This window comes from Ochotona curzoniae, unplaced genomic scaffold (genome assembly GCF_017591425.1).
Source record: "Ochotona curzoniae isolate NIBS_2020 unplaced genomic scaffold, NIBS_Ocur_1.0 scaffold_3835, whole genome shotgun sequence".
NCBI lineage: Eukaryota > Metazoa > Chordata > Mammalia > Lagomorpha > Ochotonidae > Ochotona > Ochotona curzoniae.
The window spans coordinates 3,508,614-3,529,621 of record NW_024467114.1 but is presented as its reverse complement, the minus strand read 5'-3'; the positions used below and the strand labels follow the sequence as shown (position 1 = coordinate 3,529,621).

The 21,008-nt window shown below is 58.9% G+C and overlaps 1 protein-coding gene across 2 annotated transcripts; it reads right to left on the bottom strand.

The window, feature by feature from the left end:
• Positions 1-410: 410 nt before the first annotated feature.
• GCK (glucokinase) lies at positions 411-19,502 on the bottom strand. Of its 2 annotated transcripts, none has more exons than XM_040964781.1 (10): positions 19,268-19,502; positions 5,842-6,004; positions 5,243-5,397; positions 4,541-4,660; positions 3,667-3,762; positions 3,493-3,592; positions 2,037-2,220; positions 1,142-1,297; positions 681-914; positions 411-574 (listed from the first exon to the last, which is right to left on the bottom strand). In XM_040964781.1, exons 1-10 carry the CDS (start codon positions 19,310-19,312, stop codon positions 430-432), a joined length of 1,398 nt encoding a protein of 465 aa, XP_040820715.1. In that variant the 5' UTR covers positions 19,313-19,502; the 3' UTR covers positions 411-429. The 2 variants fall into 2 exon arrangements, with proteins under 2 accessions (XP_040820715.1, XP_040820716.1); XM_040964782.1 differs by lacking the exon at positions 19,268-19,502 and adding an exon at positions 9,542-9,589.
• Between the last annotated feature and the right edge of the window lie 1,506 nt (positions 19,503-21,008).

Here is a 21,008-nt window from a genome sequence, read left to right as displayed (position 1 = left end):
GGGGAGCAGGTAGGCCCTTCCCCCAGGCATTGCCCCCACACGTCCATTCTAGAACACAGCTACTCAGGGTGACGCCTGGGAGTATCCTCTAGGGAGTACCACCACCCTCCCCCTGCCCTTCCCAGCAGCTTAAACCCCACACAAGCCTCAGCTGGCCCCAGAGCCACTCTGTGATCAGCCGCTGGACCTGGTGCCCACGTAGGGTGAGCTCCCTGCTGTGGGAGGCAGGCAGTGTACTGATGAGGTCCTGGGAGAGCCACACTCCTTGATGTGGCAGGGCCTCTCGGCTGCCCCTCCAATGGACTCCACCGGACATATACTGCATCCCCCCAGGCTAGTTGTGGGGGGCTGGGGCCTCTCCAGGCCAGGTCTCTTGCTGGGAGAACTGTCCCCTACCGAGCCAGGGGTGCCTTGCACACACTGCCGTCCTCAATGGCCCAGCATGCAGGCCTTTTTACAGGCCACAGCTGAGATCAGCGCTGCGCCCCGGCCACTGCCCTCCTCCGACTCAATGAATGTGATCTCGCAGCTGGGCGTCAGCCTGCGCACGCTGGCGTGGAACCGCTCCTTGAAGCTGCAAGGCCAGAAGCAGGTCTGCATGGCTCCTTGTGCCCATGGTGTCCCCCTACCCAGGACAACAACTCCAGGATCAGGCACAGGTGGCGGGATGGGGGACTCACCTCGGGTGCAGTTTGTACACTGAACCGTCCACGCCCACGGTGATGCGCATCACGTCCACACAGCGGCTTTCGCGCATGCGGTTGATGACGCCTGCCAGCCCAGCCGAGCACATGTGCGCAGCGCGTGTGGAGACGCTCTCACAGGCTCGGCGCACAATGTCGCAGTCGGTGGCTGAAGGCCGCAGACCGAGCGTGCTCAAGATGTTGTAAGTCTGCTTACGGTCGCCGGAGTCGCTGCGGGGTGGGAGGGCAGCTGAGGGTTGCCCAAGGCAGGGTTTGGGGGGCTTGGCCTCTGGAGCGGAGCGGGTCGCAGCCCGTCTGCGCCAGAGGCCAGCAGCCTCCTGCCCACGTCAGCCCCCTCCAAGAGCAGGGTGTCTGCCCTCCCGGGAGCACCGGGGATGGTGCCTTGAGGCACGGTGAGGCCCACGGCAGCCCCGCCCCCACCCATGCGCCCTGCACACCTCTCCACCTGCGACACGAAGCGTGTCTCGAAGGCACCACGCGTCCGCAGCTGTTCCGACGCCTCCCCGCTGAAGAGCAGGTTTTCGTCCACCAGCCTGAGCAGCACCAGCCGCACCAGCTCGCCCATGTACTTGCCACTGATGAGCTTTTCGTACCTGAACACCAGGCGCCCCAGTCACACAGGTTGGCCCACCACAAGGGAGGCTGAACTGCCCCGCTCTGGTCACTGGAAGACCGCGGGGCAGTGCTGGCAGCCTTTGGGACCCCAGGAACAGGGAGCATTGGGAACTTGTATGTTCAGCTCAGCCAGGGGAGGATAAGCCTTCTGAGCTGCTGGCCCCACAGTTACTACGCCCTGTGAGTCCTGCCCACTTCTCACCGACAGTGCCGTGAGCTGCAGTGCCGCAGGAAGTGAAGTCACCAGTGCTGACCCACGACAGCTGTGGCTGACGATCACCCCCAGTGTCCCACAAAATGCCACTGTCCACTCTGCACAAGCACAGCTTGCACTTAGCCAGAGGCATCTAGGTGCTATGCCAGGGGTGTCTAGGGACTATGCCAGGAGCGTCTAGGGGCTGTGCCGGGGGGGCGGTCTAGGGCTGTGCCAGGAGCGTCTAGGGGCTGTGCCGGGAGGGGGGGTCCAGGGCTGTGCCAGGAGCGTCTAGGGGCTATGCCGGGGGCGTCTAGGGGCTGTGCTTGCTCATGGGAAAGGGAAGACCACATTCTCTAAGCACAGTTGCCGACACACCCCGCATTCACCTGTTCCCTGGGGGCCCCAGGACACAGGGTCATACTGAACTTCTCCCCCGTGTTGTCTGCACACAGCCCGAAAATTGTGGGCGGGCCGGGCACCCTGGTGAGAGCAGCCCGAGGCAGCCGGGGGCACATCCTTACAGCTGCTGACCGGGGTTCGCGGAGCTCTCGTCCACCATGCGGTCGTACTCCAGCAGGAACTCGTCCAGCTCGCCCGAGTCCCCGAAGGCACCCCACTCGGTGTTGACGCACATGCGGCCCTCGTCTCCTTCCACCAGCTCCACATTTTGCATCTCCTCCATGTAACAGGCGTTGCAGCCGGTGCCTGGGGAAGACACAGGGTGGGGGTCAGCTCCTACCAGGGACAGGCAATCTCCAGGGAGCCCCAGCAGGTGCCCCCCGCACAGGAGGCCTCCCAGGCCAGGGGGGGTGGTTTCCTGCGCTGCTCCCCCAGGCTAAGTAGGCTGCGCTGGCTGGAAGGGCAAGTCTTGGGGTTGTCCTCCTCTCGAAGAGGGGATAGTGACAGCACCCCAACCCATGACTGGGTGGTGGGAAGAATCAATTATGTTAGAGTGGGCTGTTAGTGAGATGGCTGTGGGGTGTTTGGTCTTGTCTGTGCATTGTCTATATTTTCTGGCCCTTTCCAAGCTCATGTTTTAGTGTCTTGTCCTGGGCAGTGTTTGGGGGCATCCCAAAATTAGCAAAGTCCGTGTGGGCCTTGGAGCAGGCCAGACGCTACTGCACACTGCAGAACTTCTGACATGTAGGCCTGGGGGAAGAGCAACATGACGTCCTTGACATGTGAGTGGGGCCACAGCTGGCATCCTGTAGGGGACACTGCCCAGGCTGTGCACCGAGGGGTGCAGGTACATGGCTGGCGTCCATCAGCTACCCAGTTTTTCTGAAAAGGTGGAAAACTAGCCTATGAGTATTCTCCATGTCCAGATCTGGTGATTGACAGTGCCACATATTGTACAGAGGCCCACGTCAGTGAGCAGCAGTGAGCTGCTGGCCATCCCTGCTGGCAAGGGGCAGCCTGCCGGGACTCCCTGGCAGGGGAATGGGGCTGTGGCCCTATCCAGAAGTTGAACTTGAAGGCAGTCCAACCCCCAACCATGCAGGTGAGGAGGTGAAAGGGACCTGCAAGGCTGGGCTGGAGCTGGAACACACATGACAGGCTGGGTGCCTCTTTGTCAGGCCTGGGATGTGTGCATGTCCATGCTGTCCCGGGGGTGTAATCAGATGGGAGCCAGGAGCACATACGTGTGGCCTTCCATACGCTATACAGCCAGAGAACCATGACATGACTCCCTGGTGACCAGGCCTCCCATCCTGTGTGCACTGCACATGGCTGAGCTGGTCGGCTCATGACCACCCCAGTGACTTCTGAGAAAGGCTGGAAAGGCTGATGGGGAGTTCCACTTGGAGGGCCTGCCACTCCCACTCAGGGCAGGGTAGGGCCTGGGTAGGCACTGGGGAGCTGGGACCCAGGCAGACCCTCCCTAGAGTCTTCCTGGAAGCAATGACTCAATCACTGTCATTCATTTTTGTCTGGGCCCGTCTGTCCAGCCATGACCCTGGCCCATGGGAGCCTTACCTACAATCATGCCAACCTCACACTGGCGGTCCTCATAGTAGCAGGAGATCATGGTGGCCACTGTGTCATTCACCATTGCCACCACGTCCATCTCAAAGTCCTGTGGAGAAGCACAGGGTCGTGTCAGGGGCTGTGAGTAGCTGTGGGAAAGGGCAGCTGGGGCTGGGCGCTCACCCCTCTCCGCTTGATGGCATCTCTTAGGAGGCCCACGATGTTGTTCCCTTCTGCCCCTGAGGCCTTGAAGCCCTTGGTCCAGTTGAGGAGGATGCCCTGTGGAGACAGCATGCTGGCCAGGGCCCCAGCAGCCACATGGCTTTGTGAGTGGAGCAGAGTGGTGCTGGATCCCCACCAGCCTGACAGTGTTGGTGCTGCGAAGCCCAGAGACAGGCCAGGCCTCCTGCACAGCAGCCCTGACCAGCAGCTGCCTCAAGGCCCCGCATGGCCTCCCTGCCAGGCTGCCGCCACCTTGAGCTATGAACTGGCACTGCACCTCACCCAGAGCACTCAAACTTGATGCGCACATTTCCTCTATCTGAAAAGCACCCAACTGAGCGCTCCCACCTGTTGGCTTGCTCTCCAAATGCCAGGCCCGAGCCAGGAGCTGGACACTCAGTCCGGCTCTCCCATGGGGTAGCAGGGGGCCAAGCCATCCCTGCTGCCTTCCAGGGCGCTAATGAGTGGGAAGTGAAACCTGCAGCAGAGTGGAAGCTCCAGCCCAAGGCTTGCGCACGAGGCGCAGGCATCCCCAGGCCATCCTAACTGCCGTGCCACTTGTTTGTGTGTAGTTTACCTGTGCAACTGTAGCTGCTGGCTAACCTGCAAGCTCCTGGCAGGAGGGAGTCTGTGGTCAGCTGGGGCCCCTCAGACACCCCGGGCAGCGAGTGGCAGCATATCTAGTGGGGGGTGGGGGGCACTCAGGCACAAAGGAGTCGGCTGCCATTTCGCCATCATTCCCATCCACGGACATGGCCATTCCCCTCATGGCTGGGGCCTACTGCAGGGCAGCAGAAGCAGAGCTCCGACGGGGACACTTCCCCGCCCTGCCCACCTTGTCGATGTCTTCGTGCCGGACAGGAAAGGAGAAGGTGAAGCCTAGTGGCAGCTTCTTGTGCTTGAGCTGATGCTTATCCAGGAAGTCAGAGATGCACTCGGAAATGTAGTCAAAGAGCTGGGAGGCAAGCACAGGGCTGGCCACAGGCCACATGGTCCCAGCCACCCTGCATCCAGCCTGGCCTCCCCTGGACTCCCTGACCTGCTGGTGCAGCCCTTGGAGCTATGCTCCAGCCCACTAGGGTCCAGCTCAGACTGTGGACAGAGGCATGCCCCATGCCCCTGGCCTTAACTGGCACCTGTTATCTCTGACTTGCAGGTGTCCTGGCTGTCCTGTCCACATGCTGGGCATTGGTCAGAGTCCTGTGGTGAGCACCGGGGCCCAGGGAAGGTGTCCCAAGTCCCACCCCCATCATGAAGCAAAGCAGACAGCAAGCAACAGATGTGGTGAGGGCCACTGTCCCCTGCCCCAGGTCCTGGAGGCCAGCGGCCTCTGCCTGGCTGGGTCTAGGAGCTCCAGCTTTGCCAGCTGCCTCCAGGGCCCTTGCTGCTGCTGTGTCCCCCTCAACCCCCCATTTCTCGCAAGGGGCCTTGCTTCCTGGCAGGCCTAGGGTGCTGGGCAGGTGGGCCCTCCAATTGGGACCTGCTGAGCCCCTGGATCTGGGAGGCCGCACCTTACCCAGCCGGCCTGGCTGCTCACCATCTCAGCGGTGCCAGTCATGGCATCTTCGGGGATGGAGTACATCTGGTGCTTGGTCTTCACGCTCCACTGCCCCACTTCGCCCTCCCCCACCTTCACCAGCATCACCCGGAAGTTGGTGCCACCCAGGTCCAGGGAGAGGAAGTCCCCGACTTCTGCAGAGACGGGGAGAAACCCTCAGTTCTTGACACTGCTCAGATGTTGTTGCGGGACACCTTAGTGAGTTCTGCGATAGGCTAAAATGACCTGAGGAACTTATGGGAGAGCCTGCCTTGGCAAGGTCACCCAGAGCCCAAGGAGCAATTGAGTTCCAGGGTCAAGGGACAGACTCATGGCTGGGCTTGGGCCTCCTGAGTGGGCTGGTGAAAAAGGTCAGGACTGTGAGATGAAGGGATGCCAGTTCTCCTGGGGCTTGAGGACTCCAGGGTGGGCCAGGGGAGCCAGAGTGATTGCCACCCCGCTGGGCAGGGACTTCTTGCTGCCTAGGGCACCCTGCCCCAGGCAGTGGAAGCTGCTGAGCCCAGAGTGGGTGCTGCTCTGGGCTACACATGACCCACAGCTTTCCCAGGGCGGGAGGCAGCCCCTACGGGCCTGCTTACCCGAGCCTTCAGGGGTGGAGCGCACGTAGGTGGGCAGCATCTTCACGCTGGCCTCCTCATGGGTCTCCAGCCTCAGGCCTCGGGCCATTTCCTTCTGCATGCGCCGCATCACCTTCTTCAGGTCCTCCTCCTGCAGCTGGAATTCCGCCAGGATCTGCTCCACCTGAATGGGGCAGGAGGCGCTGTCACCAGGGGCTCCTGGTATACCCAGAGTCCAGGGTAGCTGCTGTGTCAGACTCCTATGCATGATTTAGATGAGCTCCAGCCCAGACTTTGAACAGTTAGCAAAGCGTGCTGGGCTGGCACGGGTGTGGCAGGGACAGGGGCCTTGGTCCCAGAGGATGCCTCTGTGGCGCTGTCTGGTGTATTTGCCCGTGGTCCCTCAGACTGGGCAAGGGGAGGTGGGCGATGCTGACTGGAGGCAGTGCAAGGCAGCAAGCAGTGGCATCGCTGTGTGAACACCTGGTCATTCCGCTTCTGGGATGTCACAGGCAGAGCTCCTTGAGCCAGCTTGTGCCTGTGTGCATGGCAGGAGCCATGTCCAGGGCTCTCAGAGGTGACCTTGATGGTGACTGGCTATCTGGCCCAAGGCAGGACTCTTAGAGCAGAGGTGTGGGCCACATGGGAAGCAGGTGAATGTGGCCCAGGAGCCTGCACACCTGCAGCTTGAGTTCCATTGATCCGCTCCTGGGCACAGAGGTGGCCTGTGGTGTGGTCACTGTCCCCCAATCTCAGTGGCATGAGGACTCGGCTCAGGCCAAGTAGCCTCAGGGAACTGGACCCTGCATCTGTCCAGCAGTATGTCTGTCCCTTGTGGAAAACATGCATGTCATTTTGACATTGTGTCCTCTCTTTTAATAGTGAACCATAAAGGAGGAAGACAGACCGAGAAACACCATGGGTCTGATCTCTACAGAAGCCACATCCTGAGACCGAGTCTCACACCTGAGGGCCTGGGCTGGAGAGACTCGGTGGTGGCTACTGCAGGCTCTGGGAGGCCGGGGCCAAGCACCTGCAGCCCAGGTATGGATGTGCCTTGAGCTCCCAGCTCCTGGCTGGGCTCCAGCTTGGGCCTGGGAAGTGGAGCAGTGTGGGGGAGAGGACCGTGCGCTCGCTCTCCGCCGCTCCAACAGACACGATCATGCAGACTGTTGTTACTCCATGCCGCACACAAGCTTTCAACTCCAGCTGGGTGGCAGCAACACTTGCCCTTTTTCCCTCGGTTTTTAGAATCTGCATGTTGAGCCCAGCCTGGCCCGAGCCAGACTCTGACATTTGTCAGTGATCGCTTTAGAAAGAGCAGGGGAGATAGTTCTCATTGCCTGACTTAACTTTTGTATTAAAAAAACTTTTTAAAATATTTATTTTATATGAAAGGCAATTACATAGAGACTGAGAATCTTTCAAGCACTAGCTCACTCCCCAAGTGGCTGCAAAGGCAAGAGCTGGGCCAGTCTGAAGCCAGGAGCCTGGAGCTTCTTCCTGGTCCCCCACAGAGGTGCAGTGGTCCAAGGACTTAAGCCATCCCCCACTGCTTTCCACAGGCACATTAGCAAGGAAGTGAAGCAGCCGGGACTTAAACCGCCACCCATGTGGGACGCTGGCTTTGCAGACAGTGGCTTGATCACTATGCCATGGAGCTGCTCTATGGAAAGCTGACATTAACACGAGGAAGGCCCTTAAGTGTTCCACAGGCTTCAGACAGGCTGGGGTAGGGAAGAGGGGTCAATGCTAGACCCCCAGCTACACACACACACATACACACACACGATGGCCGAGGAGCACTCCTCACCACCCAAGGCCATGTTGTGGCATCACCTCCTGCAGCCCAAAGCATCCCAACAAACAGATCCTTAGTGGAGAGCCAATTCTTAATGAGGCCACAGACTTAAAATGTAAACCCAGTAAAGTCAGACAGTGGGAGGGCTGGTGTGTCACAAGACAGAAATGAACAATACAATGGCCCCATGGTGACCTGGGGGTACACGGCCCTGCCCAGGTGCAGGCTGACCTCAAACAGCAGCAATGTCCTCCACAGCAGCCATGTCCTAGCAGGTGAGACAGTGAGCATGGGCTCAGCCCTGGTTGTCCTGCCGTGAGCTGGAACTTCTCCAGGGGTACACAGCCCTCTCCCGGCCATGCTGGGGAGGAAGCAGCCGCACCTGCTGTGAGGTTTACAGGAGCCCGGTGTGCAGGTGCACACAACCTACATGCTGCTGATGGGGGTTTTCCAAGATGCATTTGTTCAGAGACACAACTGAGCGACATTTATGGCTTTTTCGTGCTAACCTTGTCAACCTCCCCAGCAGCCTGGAAAAGGGAGGTGCTGCCCCCCAGGAAGCTGCCGACCTCACAGGAGCCCCCAACCTGGGGCTCAGGGACCTTCTTCCCCGCAGACCTTGACCAGGGTCACATCATCGGGACCCATGGACACAACGAGACCTGCTGAGGCCCCACACTCTGTAAGCCTGGCGCCGTGTGGCTTGTAGGAGGCAGGCAGCCAGGTCCCAATCCCAGGAGTGGTGGGGAGAATAGAGTCACACAGGAGACAGGACAGGTGAGGAGATGAGCCCAGGAGGGCAGGCAGGAAGGCTAGAAGGCTGAGCTCTTGGCCAGGTGGTTCCATGCATTCACAAAGATATAGTATGACCAGTGAGGGGGCAGAGAGGGGAACTGATGGTAGAGTGGGGAGGAAAGGGGGCAGAGTAGGGTGCCACACTGCCAGCTTTGGAACCTGTCAAGAAAGAGACCTCCTTAGAGGCCACAGGCCTGGCTGATGTCATCGTTCAGGTGGGGCCTGGCTAGCCAGGCAGGCAGTGCTCCTTTGAGCAGGCCTCCCAACCCTTGTCCAGAGCAGTCAACAGGCAGGGCGCCGAGGGCCATGCCCCCAAGACAAGCTGACTACAGTTGGCCTGAATGAGCTTCCCAGTAGCCCCCAAAGGACATGGCCAAGGGCCAGAGCTGCCTGCCCCAGAGCCATAAGTCCTGCCACTGTCTGAGTGACCCTGGCTGCCCACCAGCTACTGGGGAAGACTTCTTTTTTTTTTTTTTTTAAAGATTTTAAAAGATTTATTTTTATTATTATTTTTTTTTTATTGGAAAGGCGGATATACAGAGGAGAGACAGAGAGGAAGATCTTCCATCTGATGACTCACTCCCCAAGTGAGCGCAACGGCCGATATTATGCCAATCCGAAGCCAGGAGCCTCTTCCGGGTCTCCCACGTGGGTGCAGGGTCCCAAAGCTTTGGGCCGTCCTCAACTGCTTTCCCGGGCCACAGGCAGGGAGCTGGAGGGGAAGTGGAGCTGCCGGGATTAGAACCGGCGCCCATATGGGATCCCGGGAGTGCAAGGCGAGGACCTTAACCACTGCACCACCGCACCGGGCCCATGGGGAAAACTTCTGACTCACCCAGAGTGGAGTGGCCTGAGAGCCAGGAGATGCAACATCCTCAGGGACTAAGGCACTAAGCTGGGCACTCTGGGCCCCAGGGTTGCACCGGGGTAAGCCGCAGCACCATAAGGGCAGGAGCGGGGGTACGGGTGGGGAGAGTAGCCAGCACAGGCCCCACTGCCTTAGCCAGGACCCCCCAGTGATGCAGCGCCTTAGTGTCCGCTTGTCATCCCCACCCCTAACCTTGGACTCCGTAAAACCTGGGGTTTGCCCACTCAGGGTTCCTGGGGTGGTAGGGGAAGCCTCACCAGAGTTGCAGTGGACTGGGCCTGCCCACTGGTGGCATCCATGGTCATACTTCTGGGTGCAGCAGAAGGGAGAAAGATGCTCCTGCCCGTGGTCACCAATGTAGGTAAGGCCTGGCCCCCAGTCACCCGCAGTGGGCAGCCCAGGGCTTGTGTGCCAAGGGCCAGCAAGTGGCTGCTAAAAGAGCTGTGCTCACTGCTATGGGGTGGGAGGGGCCAGAAGGGTCAGGGCCAAGGGCAGGCTACTGTGCCCTCCTAGCACAGGTTGGGCATCGCTTCCTGAGGGCAGAAGGGGCAGCGGGTAGCCTAGTCATCCTGTACTCGTGAGGGAAGGTGGAGTGCCAAGAGCTGTATTGGAGGCAGGCATGCTCAGGGAAACACAGAGGGGCTGTCTGAGGGGCCCAGCCTGTACCAATGCCGACAGGGGTTCCTGGTAGCCATGCAGCTGGGGGAATGCCCTGCCTTTCCTGGAGTTGGGCACCTGCACAATGCTTGGGGATGAGGGGCAGGCCAGTGGCTGGAAGGCCAGGTCTAGGGCTTCCACAGAAGTTGGCCCGTGAGGGGGCTGGATGTGGGGGGCACGGGGCCAAGGGACTCAGACTGCTCAGGCCAGTGCAGAGCACCCCCCAGTAGGCCACACAGAGACACAGCTGAGCAGCAGCCCATCTCCCAGCTGGGATTCTTCAACTGCCCATCACGGCAGCCATGCAAGGCCACACAGGCCCGGAAGTCGGTGTGCCTGCGTACAACTACGAGGCAGCTAACATCTTCCCAGGCCCAAGTTTGGGCTCACCTGGGAGTGACCCTGATGTGGGCTGGGCCAGCTTGTCCCTGCCAAACTCTGCTAAAATTAGCCCGAACTGGAGGCAGGTCAGGGTCTGTGGGGGTCATGTCAGCACCACTGGCCTGATTATCAACCCGAGGAAGGCCTGGATCCAATCAATCTCTTTCTCAAAATAGAGCAAAGATGGCCTCACCAGAGTCCCGGTGACTGGCCACTGGCCACAGGCCACCCAGCCCTGGCTCTGGAACCCTGTTTGCTCATGGGGGTGGGTTTGTGCTGGGGTTGGACTCCAGGACCAGCCAGGCCAAGCGGCAGCTGTCCCTGGGTTTCACTTCTGCTGGCCTCATGCGGCACCCACAGGGATGACCTGCACCCTGCATTCCTGCTCTGTGGGAGGTGGGCGTGCAGGGTGTAGAGCAGGCTGCCTTGGTCACATTGCCCTTCCTTCCCCTCAGGCTGATTCCCAGGTGCCTTTTCCTGGGGGCTATTCCTTGCCCCCTACTGGCACCTGTGAGGCAGAGAGGGGTCCAGCATCCCTGATACCCCACACCACCTGGTCCTGCCTCAATGCCTTCTGCGCTGGGCCAGCACACACTGCAAGCCAATGGCAGCAAGCAAGGACCGTTCCTGCCCTCACGGGCTCTTTGGTACTAAAATTGTTCAGGGCGGGAGCAGGAAGGGAGGGGCGACCAGGACATGCCCGGGTCTCCAGGGTGGCCCAAGGAAGATGTGAGGATGTGCACTCTGACCAGCGCACCGACGGCAGGGTGGCTCAGCACGGCGAGCACCCAGAGGAAGGGGAGATAATGGAGCAGGAGAAGAGGCTGCTCTGTGTCCGTTGCCACTCATGGGCTGAGGGACAAGCTTAAGACAAGGTACCAGTGTTGGGTATTTGCCCACTCCAATAGCACAAGCTGGGATGTTGCCCACACACGCAGCTCCTGGGTCAGTAAGGGCCGCCATATGGACATGGTGCAGGATGCCGGGCCCAAGGGAGGCTGGCTGTGGAGGCCAGGCTGCTCAGGACATGATAGCTTCCAGCCTGTGTTCACTTGGGTGACTCCCCCTGGGGAACGCCAACTGCCTGACATCCCAGGAAGGTCCTCCCACCAGTGGACAACTCCCGCTGGCCACGCAGGTGGGTGACCACCCCAGAAACGCCAGGTCTTCCTCCCTAGTCTTCTCTGTTGGACAACTGTCTCAGACCACTCCACTGCCCTGCCCAAAGTGTACAAGAAAGAAAAGCTTTGTTGATAGGAGCCACTAGGATTCAAGGCAGTGGGGCCGCAGCAGTGGCCCAGGGGACACAGCTAGGAAACCCAACATAGCCTCTTTTGTCCAAGAGAGGCATCTGTGAGCCAGATCTACCCACCTAGGGCAGTGATGACCTCAGTGGTAGAAACTTGAGTGATTTTAACATGTCTCTTTGTGCTTTTCCGTCTCCTACATTCTTATGTAATGAACTATGAATTCATGTAGAAATTTCTCAAATTCAAGTTAAAAAAAATCGCAAAGGGAGTTCTCCGCTTTTCTTACACAGAAGCCCCAAAGCCTGGACCCCCAAGATGAAGGTCCACGTTTCAGTGGGCAATTCTGGAGACCCCAGTGCAGGTGGGAAACCAGTGGGCGCAGGAGGCCAGAGAGCCCCTGGCAGCACCATGCCACCACCACCCCCAGCCTGTTCCTGGCCAGGTGCGGGTCTGCTGATGCAATGGCTCCGGAGGCCAGCTTGGTGTTGCAAGTGTTTGCTCACTGCAGGATGGACTCCAGACTGGCTGTGCCCTCATGCTAGGCGGCAGGCCAGGGACACAGTGAATGAGAGTGGAGGGGCAGTGGAGCATGCCAGAGCCGGTTGCAACAGCTGGCATGTACCCGGGTCAGACCCGTCACTGGTGGCGACCGGCCTGTGAGGTGGGGGAGGCCCTCAGGAGAGGGGACTTTGGAGGATGCGATTGCACCTGGGGAGGTGGTTGGGATCCACCAGGGCTGCTGCCTCCGGGTTGTTCCTGAGAGTGCAGGACCAGGTAGGTGCTGGGAGCCGGAAGCATCTTCCGCAGCTGCTTTGCTGCTGGAGATGCCAGAGCCTCTGGCTCCTGCCTGCACACGGAGTGCCTCTGTTTCTGCCTGCTCTGCTCCTATGTTTGACTTCAACAGCAGACAGGGCTGGAGGCCTGAGGCAACGTCAGGGTGAAGGCAGCCCCAGGTGGGGGACAAGCGCTGAGATTGGCTGAGGGGCACTGTGAATCCGAGGACTGGCTGAGAAAGGGGTAGGGGCAGAGGGTCAGCTAGGACCCGTAGAGACCCAGGATTGCACACCCCTAGGTAATGCGAGATCCCAGTCGGCATCCAAAGACAGACCTGCTCTAGGGGAGGAGGGGGCAGTCGGCACTCAGGCTGCCCAAGCCTTTAATCCATGGCAGGTACAATGTCAGAATCCTACCCCAGAGCCTGCTGACTATTCCAGAACATTCTAAGGAGAAAGATCAGGCAGCACAGCCTCACCTACAGGCATGAGTCCTGCACTGAGTCAATGAAGCTTTTGTCCAGGATGACTGGGGAATGATGCAACATGGGAGAGCAGAAAGCTCCATTGCTGGGCCCTCTCTACTCAACTGTTCAGGAAGTTAGGGGAGAAACCCTGAGAAGCAACTACTTCAGAACTCTGGAACCTGGGGGCCGGTGTTGTGGTGTAGTGGTGTAAGCCACTGTCTGCAACGGCAACATTCCATATGGGTAACAGTTTGTGTCTCTGCTGCTGTACTTCCCGTCCAGCTCCCATCTAATGCACCTAGGAAAACCGTGGAGGATGGCCCAAGTGCTTAGGTCTTTCCCTACATGGGAGATCTGGAAGAAGCTCCTAGATCCCGGTTTCAGATCAACTCAGCTCTGGCTGTTGCACCATTTGGCGAGTGACTCAGTAGTGCAAGATCTATCAAAACTACCTTTCAAATAACAATAAATAAATCTTTTTTTTTTTTTAAAAAAAGCAATAAAAACAAGCAAGAACCTGCCTGGACCTGCTGTTGCAACCTGCCCAGGCACATACAGGAGTGCTTGGTGAAGGGTCCCATCCTTCCCCAGCCGTCGCTGGGCCCTGGGACAGATGCCTAAAGTCCTAGAGCAGCTGGCTGCAGCATGAGTGGGGAAAAGGCAGGTCCACTGTGGCTGTGGGTTTTGGTTGAGCTAGTTGCTCCCTGGAGACCCAGGACAGGTGCTCCTTCCAGCTCCAGCAGCCCCGTTGGTGGCATCTCTGGACATTTAGAGAAGCATGCCCGCTGGACTTTGGGGGGTTAGTTGTTTTTTGGTTGTTATTTATTTATTGGAAAGTCGGGTTTGCAGACAGAAGGAGAGACAGAGATCTTCTGTCCGCCGACTCACCCCCCAAGTGGCCGCAATGGCCAGAGCTGAGCCAATCCCAAATCAGGAGCTTTCTCCGGGTCCCCCATACTGGCGTGGGGTCCCAAAGTTTTGGGCCATCCCTGACTGCCTTCCCAGGCCACAAGCATGGCGCTAGATAGGAAGTGAGGCAGGTGGGACATGAACCGGCACCCATATGGCATCCCAGGCATGCAAGGCAAGGACTTTAGCCGCTAGGCCACCGTGCCGGGCCCTGGTTGTTTTTGATTGACACATTTAAGGGTTTCTCTTTAGGGTCACAGGCTCTTGCAGAGACCAAAGAAGAGAAACTTGTGTCACATCAAATGCAGAATGCAGAAAGCAAAAGTAGTTTTGAAAAGCCACTGCGCCACTGAGCAGCCACTGCTGCAGCCGAGTGCCAGCCAAGCGAGAGGAGCCGACGGGCAGATAGCGGCAGTCAGCGCGTCGCTCTACTTCAGACACGCCGTCCTCAAGAAAATGCTGCTACTGCGTCACAGATGACACGTGAACAAACCCTGACCACACAGTAAGGGAGTCCCTACATACAAGAACAAATACGGATAATCCTACTTACATTAAATATCAAAACAGCACAATTTACAGAGACAGGAAGAAAAGCAGGTCTGAGTGGGACACAGCGCTACGAGTTTCTGACCAGGTGACAGAAAGGCTTTGGAAACAGACAATGGGTGCCTGGGGCTGGGGGTTGGAAACACCGCCACTGCCTTGCACCTATACCAGTGGTAGAAATGACCAACTTTACCTCCGACATATTGGGCCATGGTGGAAAGAAAGAGCAACTGACAAACTCATCTATTTTCATGGTAAAAAGAAAAAGCAAGCTTTCTTTCTTAAAGGCAATCGCCGCCCAGCCACGCCCATGCATCCATTCCCATGACACTCTTTCCAGCAGGTGTCCTGCTCAATGGCAGACATCAGGCTGGGCACCACACTGACTACACACAGCGCTGGAGAAGCTACGCACAGTTCAGGCTCCTCCAAAGTGGCCGAGCAAAGCGGAGTCCCCCAAGACCATCTAGACATCTCAATAGACGGACGGGGCACAGGTTCACCCGGCCCGGCGGGACTGCTGTTTTTGGTGTTCCTAAGTCCTAACTGGTAGGAGGGAGACAGTGTAAAGAGGGATGCAGGAAGGGAGGGAGGGAGGGAAAAGGAGAGGAAGAAAGGAAGGAGGAAGAGAAGGAGGGAAACAGGGAGGGAGGAGGGAAGGAAGGATGGAGAGAGGGAAGGAGGAGGGAAGTAGGGCGGGAGGCATGCAAGAATGCCTGCGATCCCCTCAGAGCGCCGGCTCCATCCCCAGGTCAGGCTGCTGCAAACAGATGGCAGCAGGTAGTGATGTTGTCCAAGTGACTGGCTTGCTGATCTGCGTGGGGAACCAGGACTAAGCTTCCCCCCTGCCCCATCCCAGGTCAGCGTGGGCAGTGTGCGGAGGGAACCAGTGGACGGGAGCGCTCTCTGTATTTGTCTCTCTCCAATAAACTGATCCACAGAAAGCAGATACAAATGCCATGGGCAGCAGATGACCTGGCGCCTCTGCAACTCTGGGAGAGGTCCCCAAGGTTTATAAGGAGAAATTCCAGTAGCCAGCCTTGCAGAAGCAGAGGGCCCTGTGTGTGGGAGGCAGTTTCGGGAGCCTACTTGGATGGTGGCCAAGGAAGGGTCCTCGGAAGCATGAGGCACAGCGGGTGATGCTGTCACCCCAGGGCCCTATGCAGGTGCACGCTCCCAGCAAAGAAAGCACGGTTCCTGCTGGGCAAGATTTGGTCAGCACCACAGACCAGCCACCGTTGTTTTCCATCCTTCCTCTTCCCAAGCAGGACATTCTACGAGGATGTCTGCCCTTGTCCCCTCCCCCACGAAGGACAGTGACTCGTCAGTAACAGAGCACAGAAACAGGCAGCCAGCCAGCTGAACCCACAGCCGGAGCTGCTTTCCCCCACTCCTGCCCTTCCTGGGGCCTGGCTCAGGACAGAGTGGGTCAGAGAAACAAATACTCAAGTGGCTCCGAACGAGGTGCACGGAGGGTTTGCCTGCACGTGTCAGGGCTGGAGGCTACAGCGAGCAGCCACTCTGTCCACTCGGGAGGGAAAATGCTGTAAACTGCACTGGGGGCTGAGAGAAAACGGGCTTGGCTTAGCGGCCGGAGCAGTACATAGGGGCATGTTCCACCCCCAGACACCTCCTAAGGAGTAAGGGGAAGCCAGGGAACAGCGCGTCCATCTCCAGGTGCGAAGGCAGCCCGTGCTGGCGACCAAGTGGAATCAGAATAACGGACTTGGTGACAAGGAAAACGGAAACCAATCGTGCAGAAAGCATCCAAACCCGACAATAGTAAACGTGTTGAATAATCCCAAACCTGGCTCTTCAAAAAGACCACGGCAGCAGACCAACGCTTGGTGATGACACCAAGCCACTGATGAACAACTCAGAAATGAGAAAGGACCTGGACACAGACCAGAGCCCGTTACAGCTAAGAATCCCCTGCACATCACTCAGAAACCCGGAGCAGGTAGGTGATGATCCAAATCGCTTCAGGAAGAGAGGAAGACTTAAGATAGGTCACAACAGCCTAGAAAAACCTTTTACCAACAAGAATTTCAAACCCACGCAGCTGCTCTGCTTCGGATCCAGCTTCCTGCTGATGTTTCCTGGGAGATAGTAGGTGATGACTTAAGCGCTTAGCCTGACCTCCGCCCCTGCCAGACCTGGCTGTCTGTCCTAGGCGGCTTATATAAGGTCACGTGCTCATGTTCGACAGGACTCACCATGGACGTGGTGGGCAGTGCTCTGTCACCTCTAACTACCCTGTATGGAAGGGCGGGGCAGCACTGTGTGTCCTGCCTCCATGTGATGCTGCCGGGTCATGCCTGCTTGCCGCCAAGCAGTGTGGGCCCAGACCCCAGGCTCATCGAGCATAAACACCCTTCTTGCTGCCACAGCCTCTCTCCCCTGTCACATAATGTCACCACTCCGTGCCTTCACAAAGCTGAAGCCCATGGGCAGATGGGGCATCAGCAGTGATGGCAGGGGTCAAGGGCCACGACAGTTTCTCGGATCTCATGGGCAGACCCACGGCAGGCCCTAGTGGGACCTGAAGAACGCATATGGAGGCACACGGAGAGGGCTATAGGGCACTGGTGAGTTTGGCCTTAAGGCCAGTGCAGGGCAGGAGGGGTCCGAGATGGTGTGCAAGGCTGGCCAGGAACACGCTGGCCTGAGGGCTCTGGGAGAGCCACAGCTTGGAGTCTCACGCCTAGGCTGAGAAGAGCGGCAGCCTGGGCAGGCGGCCCTGGCGCTCCCGTGGGCTCCTCTGCAGCATGGCAGCATTCCTCTTCACCCCACCCCTGCTTTCTGGCCCTGCTCCTCCCTCATCCCTTCTCGGCCCAGGGACGGACACCCCTCCCTGCAGCTCCCTATCAGCGGCACACACTTCTCGCTCCTGTCTCTGTCTCCACACCTGTGCCTGCTCTGGGGCCTCCTTAGGGACATGTTCCCTAGTGAGACACTCTTTGAGCACTCCTCCCTTACAGGCTGCTGAGAACACGAACCAAGGGCCAGCTCTTCCTCTCTGCCCAGCCTGCCCTGCCTAGCGTGGCCTTTCGCCTGCCCAACACTGCTGCAGTTTCTGATGAGAGTGGCCATGGTCCAGAACCCACAGGCCACCTCCACCCTCTTCTCCTTCAAGGCTCAGGACCCACCTGTTCCTCCCCATTCTGTTTGGTCCCTGGCCCACTTGCTTGGGTGGCCCCAGCTGCCGTGCCCCACGCAAACTGGAAAATGTTGATCCTGCAACCTCACGCACTACTTTCAGTGGGCCAAGGTGCCCAGGACAGCTAAGGCACTGGGTGGAGTCCAATGCCCCCGGGCTGCCCTCTCTGGTGTCCTGCGCAGAAGTTCTAATCCCGCACTATGCCAGTAGTGACCGGTTTAGATCAGTTAGTTACGCTGGGGGGGAGAGAGGGTGGAGCTGCAGTGTGGGAGCAGCTCACTCAGGAGAACCTACACCAGAGAGCTTGGGCCAGCGGCTTGCCACCTAGAAGATGCAGTGGGAAGAGCCCAGCCGGAGCCTGGCCAGCACCTGGGGCTGCACTTCCCAGTGTCTGTCTGCCATGACCCAGACTGCACCTGCAAGCCTGCCCTCCCTGCCCCCTTTAGGAATGGCGCTCACCGGCCACTAGGCCAAAGCTCACGACACCTGCTGCGGCTACAGCCTCTGTGCACCAGGTGCTCCGTGAGCGGAGTAAGCCCCATTGATTGTTTACTGGACAGCAGAAGAAGCATCATGAGGGAAAGGTGCCCAGGGCCCACCCAGGGGGCAGAACTCTATACTGGAGGGGTGGGTCAGCCCTGGGGGGATGCCTGGGAGCCCCCGCCAGTAGGAGGGGGCCATGGCAGGGGACAGAGGGTGCTGCCCATGGACCTGGTCTTGCTCGCAGGGGGTTGGGGTACCCAGACCAGAGGAAGCCTGGACCTGGGACAGAGCTCCTATGGATCCTGGAGCCAGCCCCCCAGTGAGATCTGGAAAGCTGGCACAGGCGGGGGACTGTGCTTACCTGCCGCCAAAAGACACCAGCAAACCAGCATCCCTTCTGCATAGCACAGCCAGAGCACAAAGGAGTCTGCTCCCCCAGAAGTCTGCACGGCCAAGGCCACGGTCAGTGAGTGGGTAGCTGACCCACCTGCCTGGGCTCCAAAGTCAGACCTGGCTCAAGAGAGGCAGTGCCTTCCAGGGGACACAGAGCTATCTGTGGTAGCCAGGCTAGCCGCATCCCTTGCCTCTGTTTGGGCCCTGATGTGGCTAGGAGTCCAAGCCTGCTGTGAGCACAGCGGCTTGGGAACCCCAGCTCAGCTTTCACTGAAGTGACCCCTGGCTATGTACACACACATGCATGCGTACATATGTGCATGTGCTCACACAGGCACACCTCACACCTCCAGCTTCATCTGCGTGGTTGCAGCCCACATGACCCCTTTTCGGCTTTCTGGACATCTGTCTGCTTATGTCTCTCAGGACACCAGTGGCCGTCTCCCAGGATGCCTGAAGTGACCCTCAGGCAGGACCTGTCAGCCACAGCACCAGAGACAGGCACATACACCCTCTGACTCAGGCTGGCTGCTCTCTTTCCAAAACCATTAGCCATGCCCAGCTCAGATAAGCTGGCATTTGTGCTGAGCTCGCACTTCACACAGATGGAAGAGGCAAAGGGAACATGTGCCCTGGTGCCCCCAAACCCCTGCTGCCCCAAATCCCCACCACCCCAGAAGCCTTGCTGCCTTCAGGGTACTCCACAAGAAAGAGGTGTGGGCATGCCCTGGCCCCCAACCCATCTCCAGCCCTTTCCTGGCTCACTGCTGGCCACGGCTGGCTCTGAGCATACTTGCATGACGCTGTTTAGGGAGAAAGTCACAGCCTCTCTTCCCCATGCCTGCACTCCCTGCATCTGTGACCCACCTGACATCCATCCATCAAGGGTTGTCCCCAGGTCCCCTGCCCACAGCTTCTCCCCAGACGTGAGGTGGCAGCTGCAAACCCAGGACATGGTTACCTTCTCCTTCTTGGCGGCCTCCATCCTGGCTCTGTTGTCCAGCATCTGCACAGCAGCCTGTCACCCGGCACTGGGACCCCTGAGCCCCAGGCTCTCCCCACTGGGGTCACGGCCGGTGCGGGCCCTCGGAGGCTGTGGACCGGCTGAGGCTGTGTTGCAGTCCGGGGTCCAGTCAGTCACGGTTTCCTTCTTTTCATCGTTCTCCTGAGGCCCATCAGGCCGGGTGTCCTGCGGCTGGGGCCATGGCAGCTCTGGGAAGGGGGAGGGGACAGTGTCTGCAGCACCAGTCGCCTGCTGGCTTCTACGTAGCCGGGGGAGCACACCCAGCCACCAGGGTCCTCTTCCCTCCCGGGGTGCACAATGGCTCCTGAGTAATGAGGCTGCGGGCCACTGTGTCCCTTACGCCCGGCCTGCTTCCTGGGTACTGTCACGTTCCACACTTCCTGCTCCAAGCAGGTATGGAGTGGGGAACGCGCCTGCCACGGCCTCTGTGCTCCTGAGAGGGCCTGCGGCTGCCATGGTGACCCTCCTGTCATTAGCGCTGCCATGCGGAAAGCCAGAGTTGATGCCCAGGCCTCCAGCCCCATCGCCAAGACGACCGCAACTGCACCTGCTTCCCGGCAGCCTATTAGACCTTGCCACCTGCTCAGCTTCAAGGCTGTTGTCTCAGAGTGGAGCAGACATTCCGGGAACAGAGGAGTAGACGGCTGGGTCACTAGGGTCGCCACGGCGGCGGGGGTGGGGGTAGGGGCAAGACTACCAGCACCCTTCCTGCTGCTTCACACCCCGCATGGACAGAGTGGGCCTTCCTCCTGGAGCCCACGCTGAGACCAACATGTAGACCAGGGGCTTGAGGGGGCCAGCTGTTCCTGCTCTGGGATGGGATTGCACAGCCACCCACACTCTTGGGTTGGGGAGACCCTGCAGACAGTGGAGCTGGCTCAGGGCGGGGGGAAGGGATGGTGTCTCACACTCACAGCACTTCTCAGTTGGGACTGGTACCTTTATAGCATGGCTGGCGACCACCAGACGGGCTGGGATTAGTGCGGAACGAGGAGGGCTCTGAAGGCAGCCGTGGGCCCCGGGATCGCAGGGTCCAGCCCACGGAGCGAGAAGCACCTGTGAGCTGCTCCAAATGGACACACCACACGCTGCTCTCACTGAGGCAGTTTCCCATTTGACCCTTGCCAGCACAGCTGTGGTGGGGACGGCCGCCCCTGGGCAAGGGAACATAAGGGGCATCTGCAGGCTGCTCTGCCAGGGCCAGTGCTGCACACAGCTTACAGGTGGTGCTGCCTCCTCAGACAGCTTCACCAATGTAATCACATCTCCTGATTTCTGTTTTTAAAAAGACTCAAAGGCAGAGTGACAGAGAGGACACACATATACACATAATCCTGCATCTGCCAGTCCACTCACGAAATGGCCACAACAGGTGGGACTGGCCCAGGTTGGAGCCAGGAGCCTGGAACTCCATCTGGGTCTCCCATGTTGGTGCCAGGGGCCCAAGCCTTTGGGCCATTGTCAGCTGCTTCCCCGGGCACATCAGCAGAGCTGGACCGGCACTCTCGTGGCCGGAGCTGGGCTGACATTCTCTTCTAGGGTGCCGATGACACCAGCCACAGTGAATCTACTGCACCGCAATGCCGGCCCTGACACCTTGTCACTGTTAGGTCCTGGTGGCCTCCTGTCCAGTCCCGGAGCTGGAGCGTCGTGGCATGGCTCATAGATCTTTTTAGTG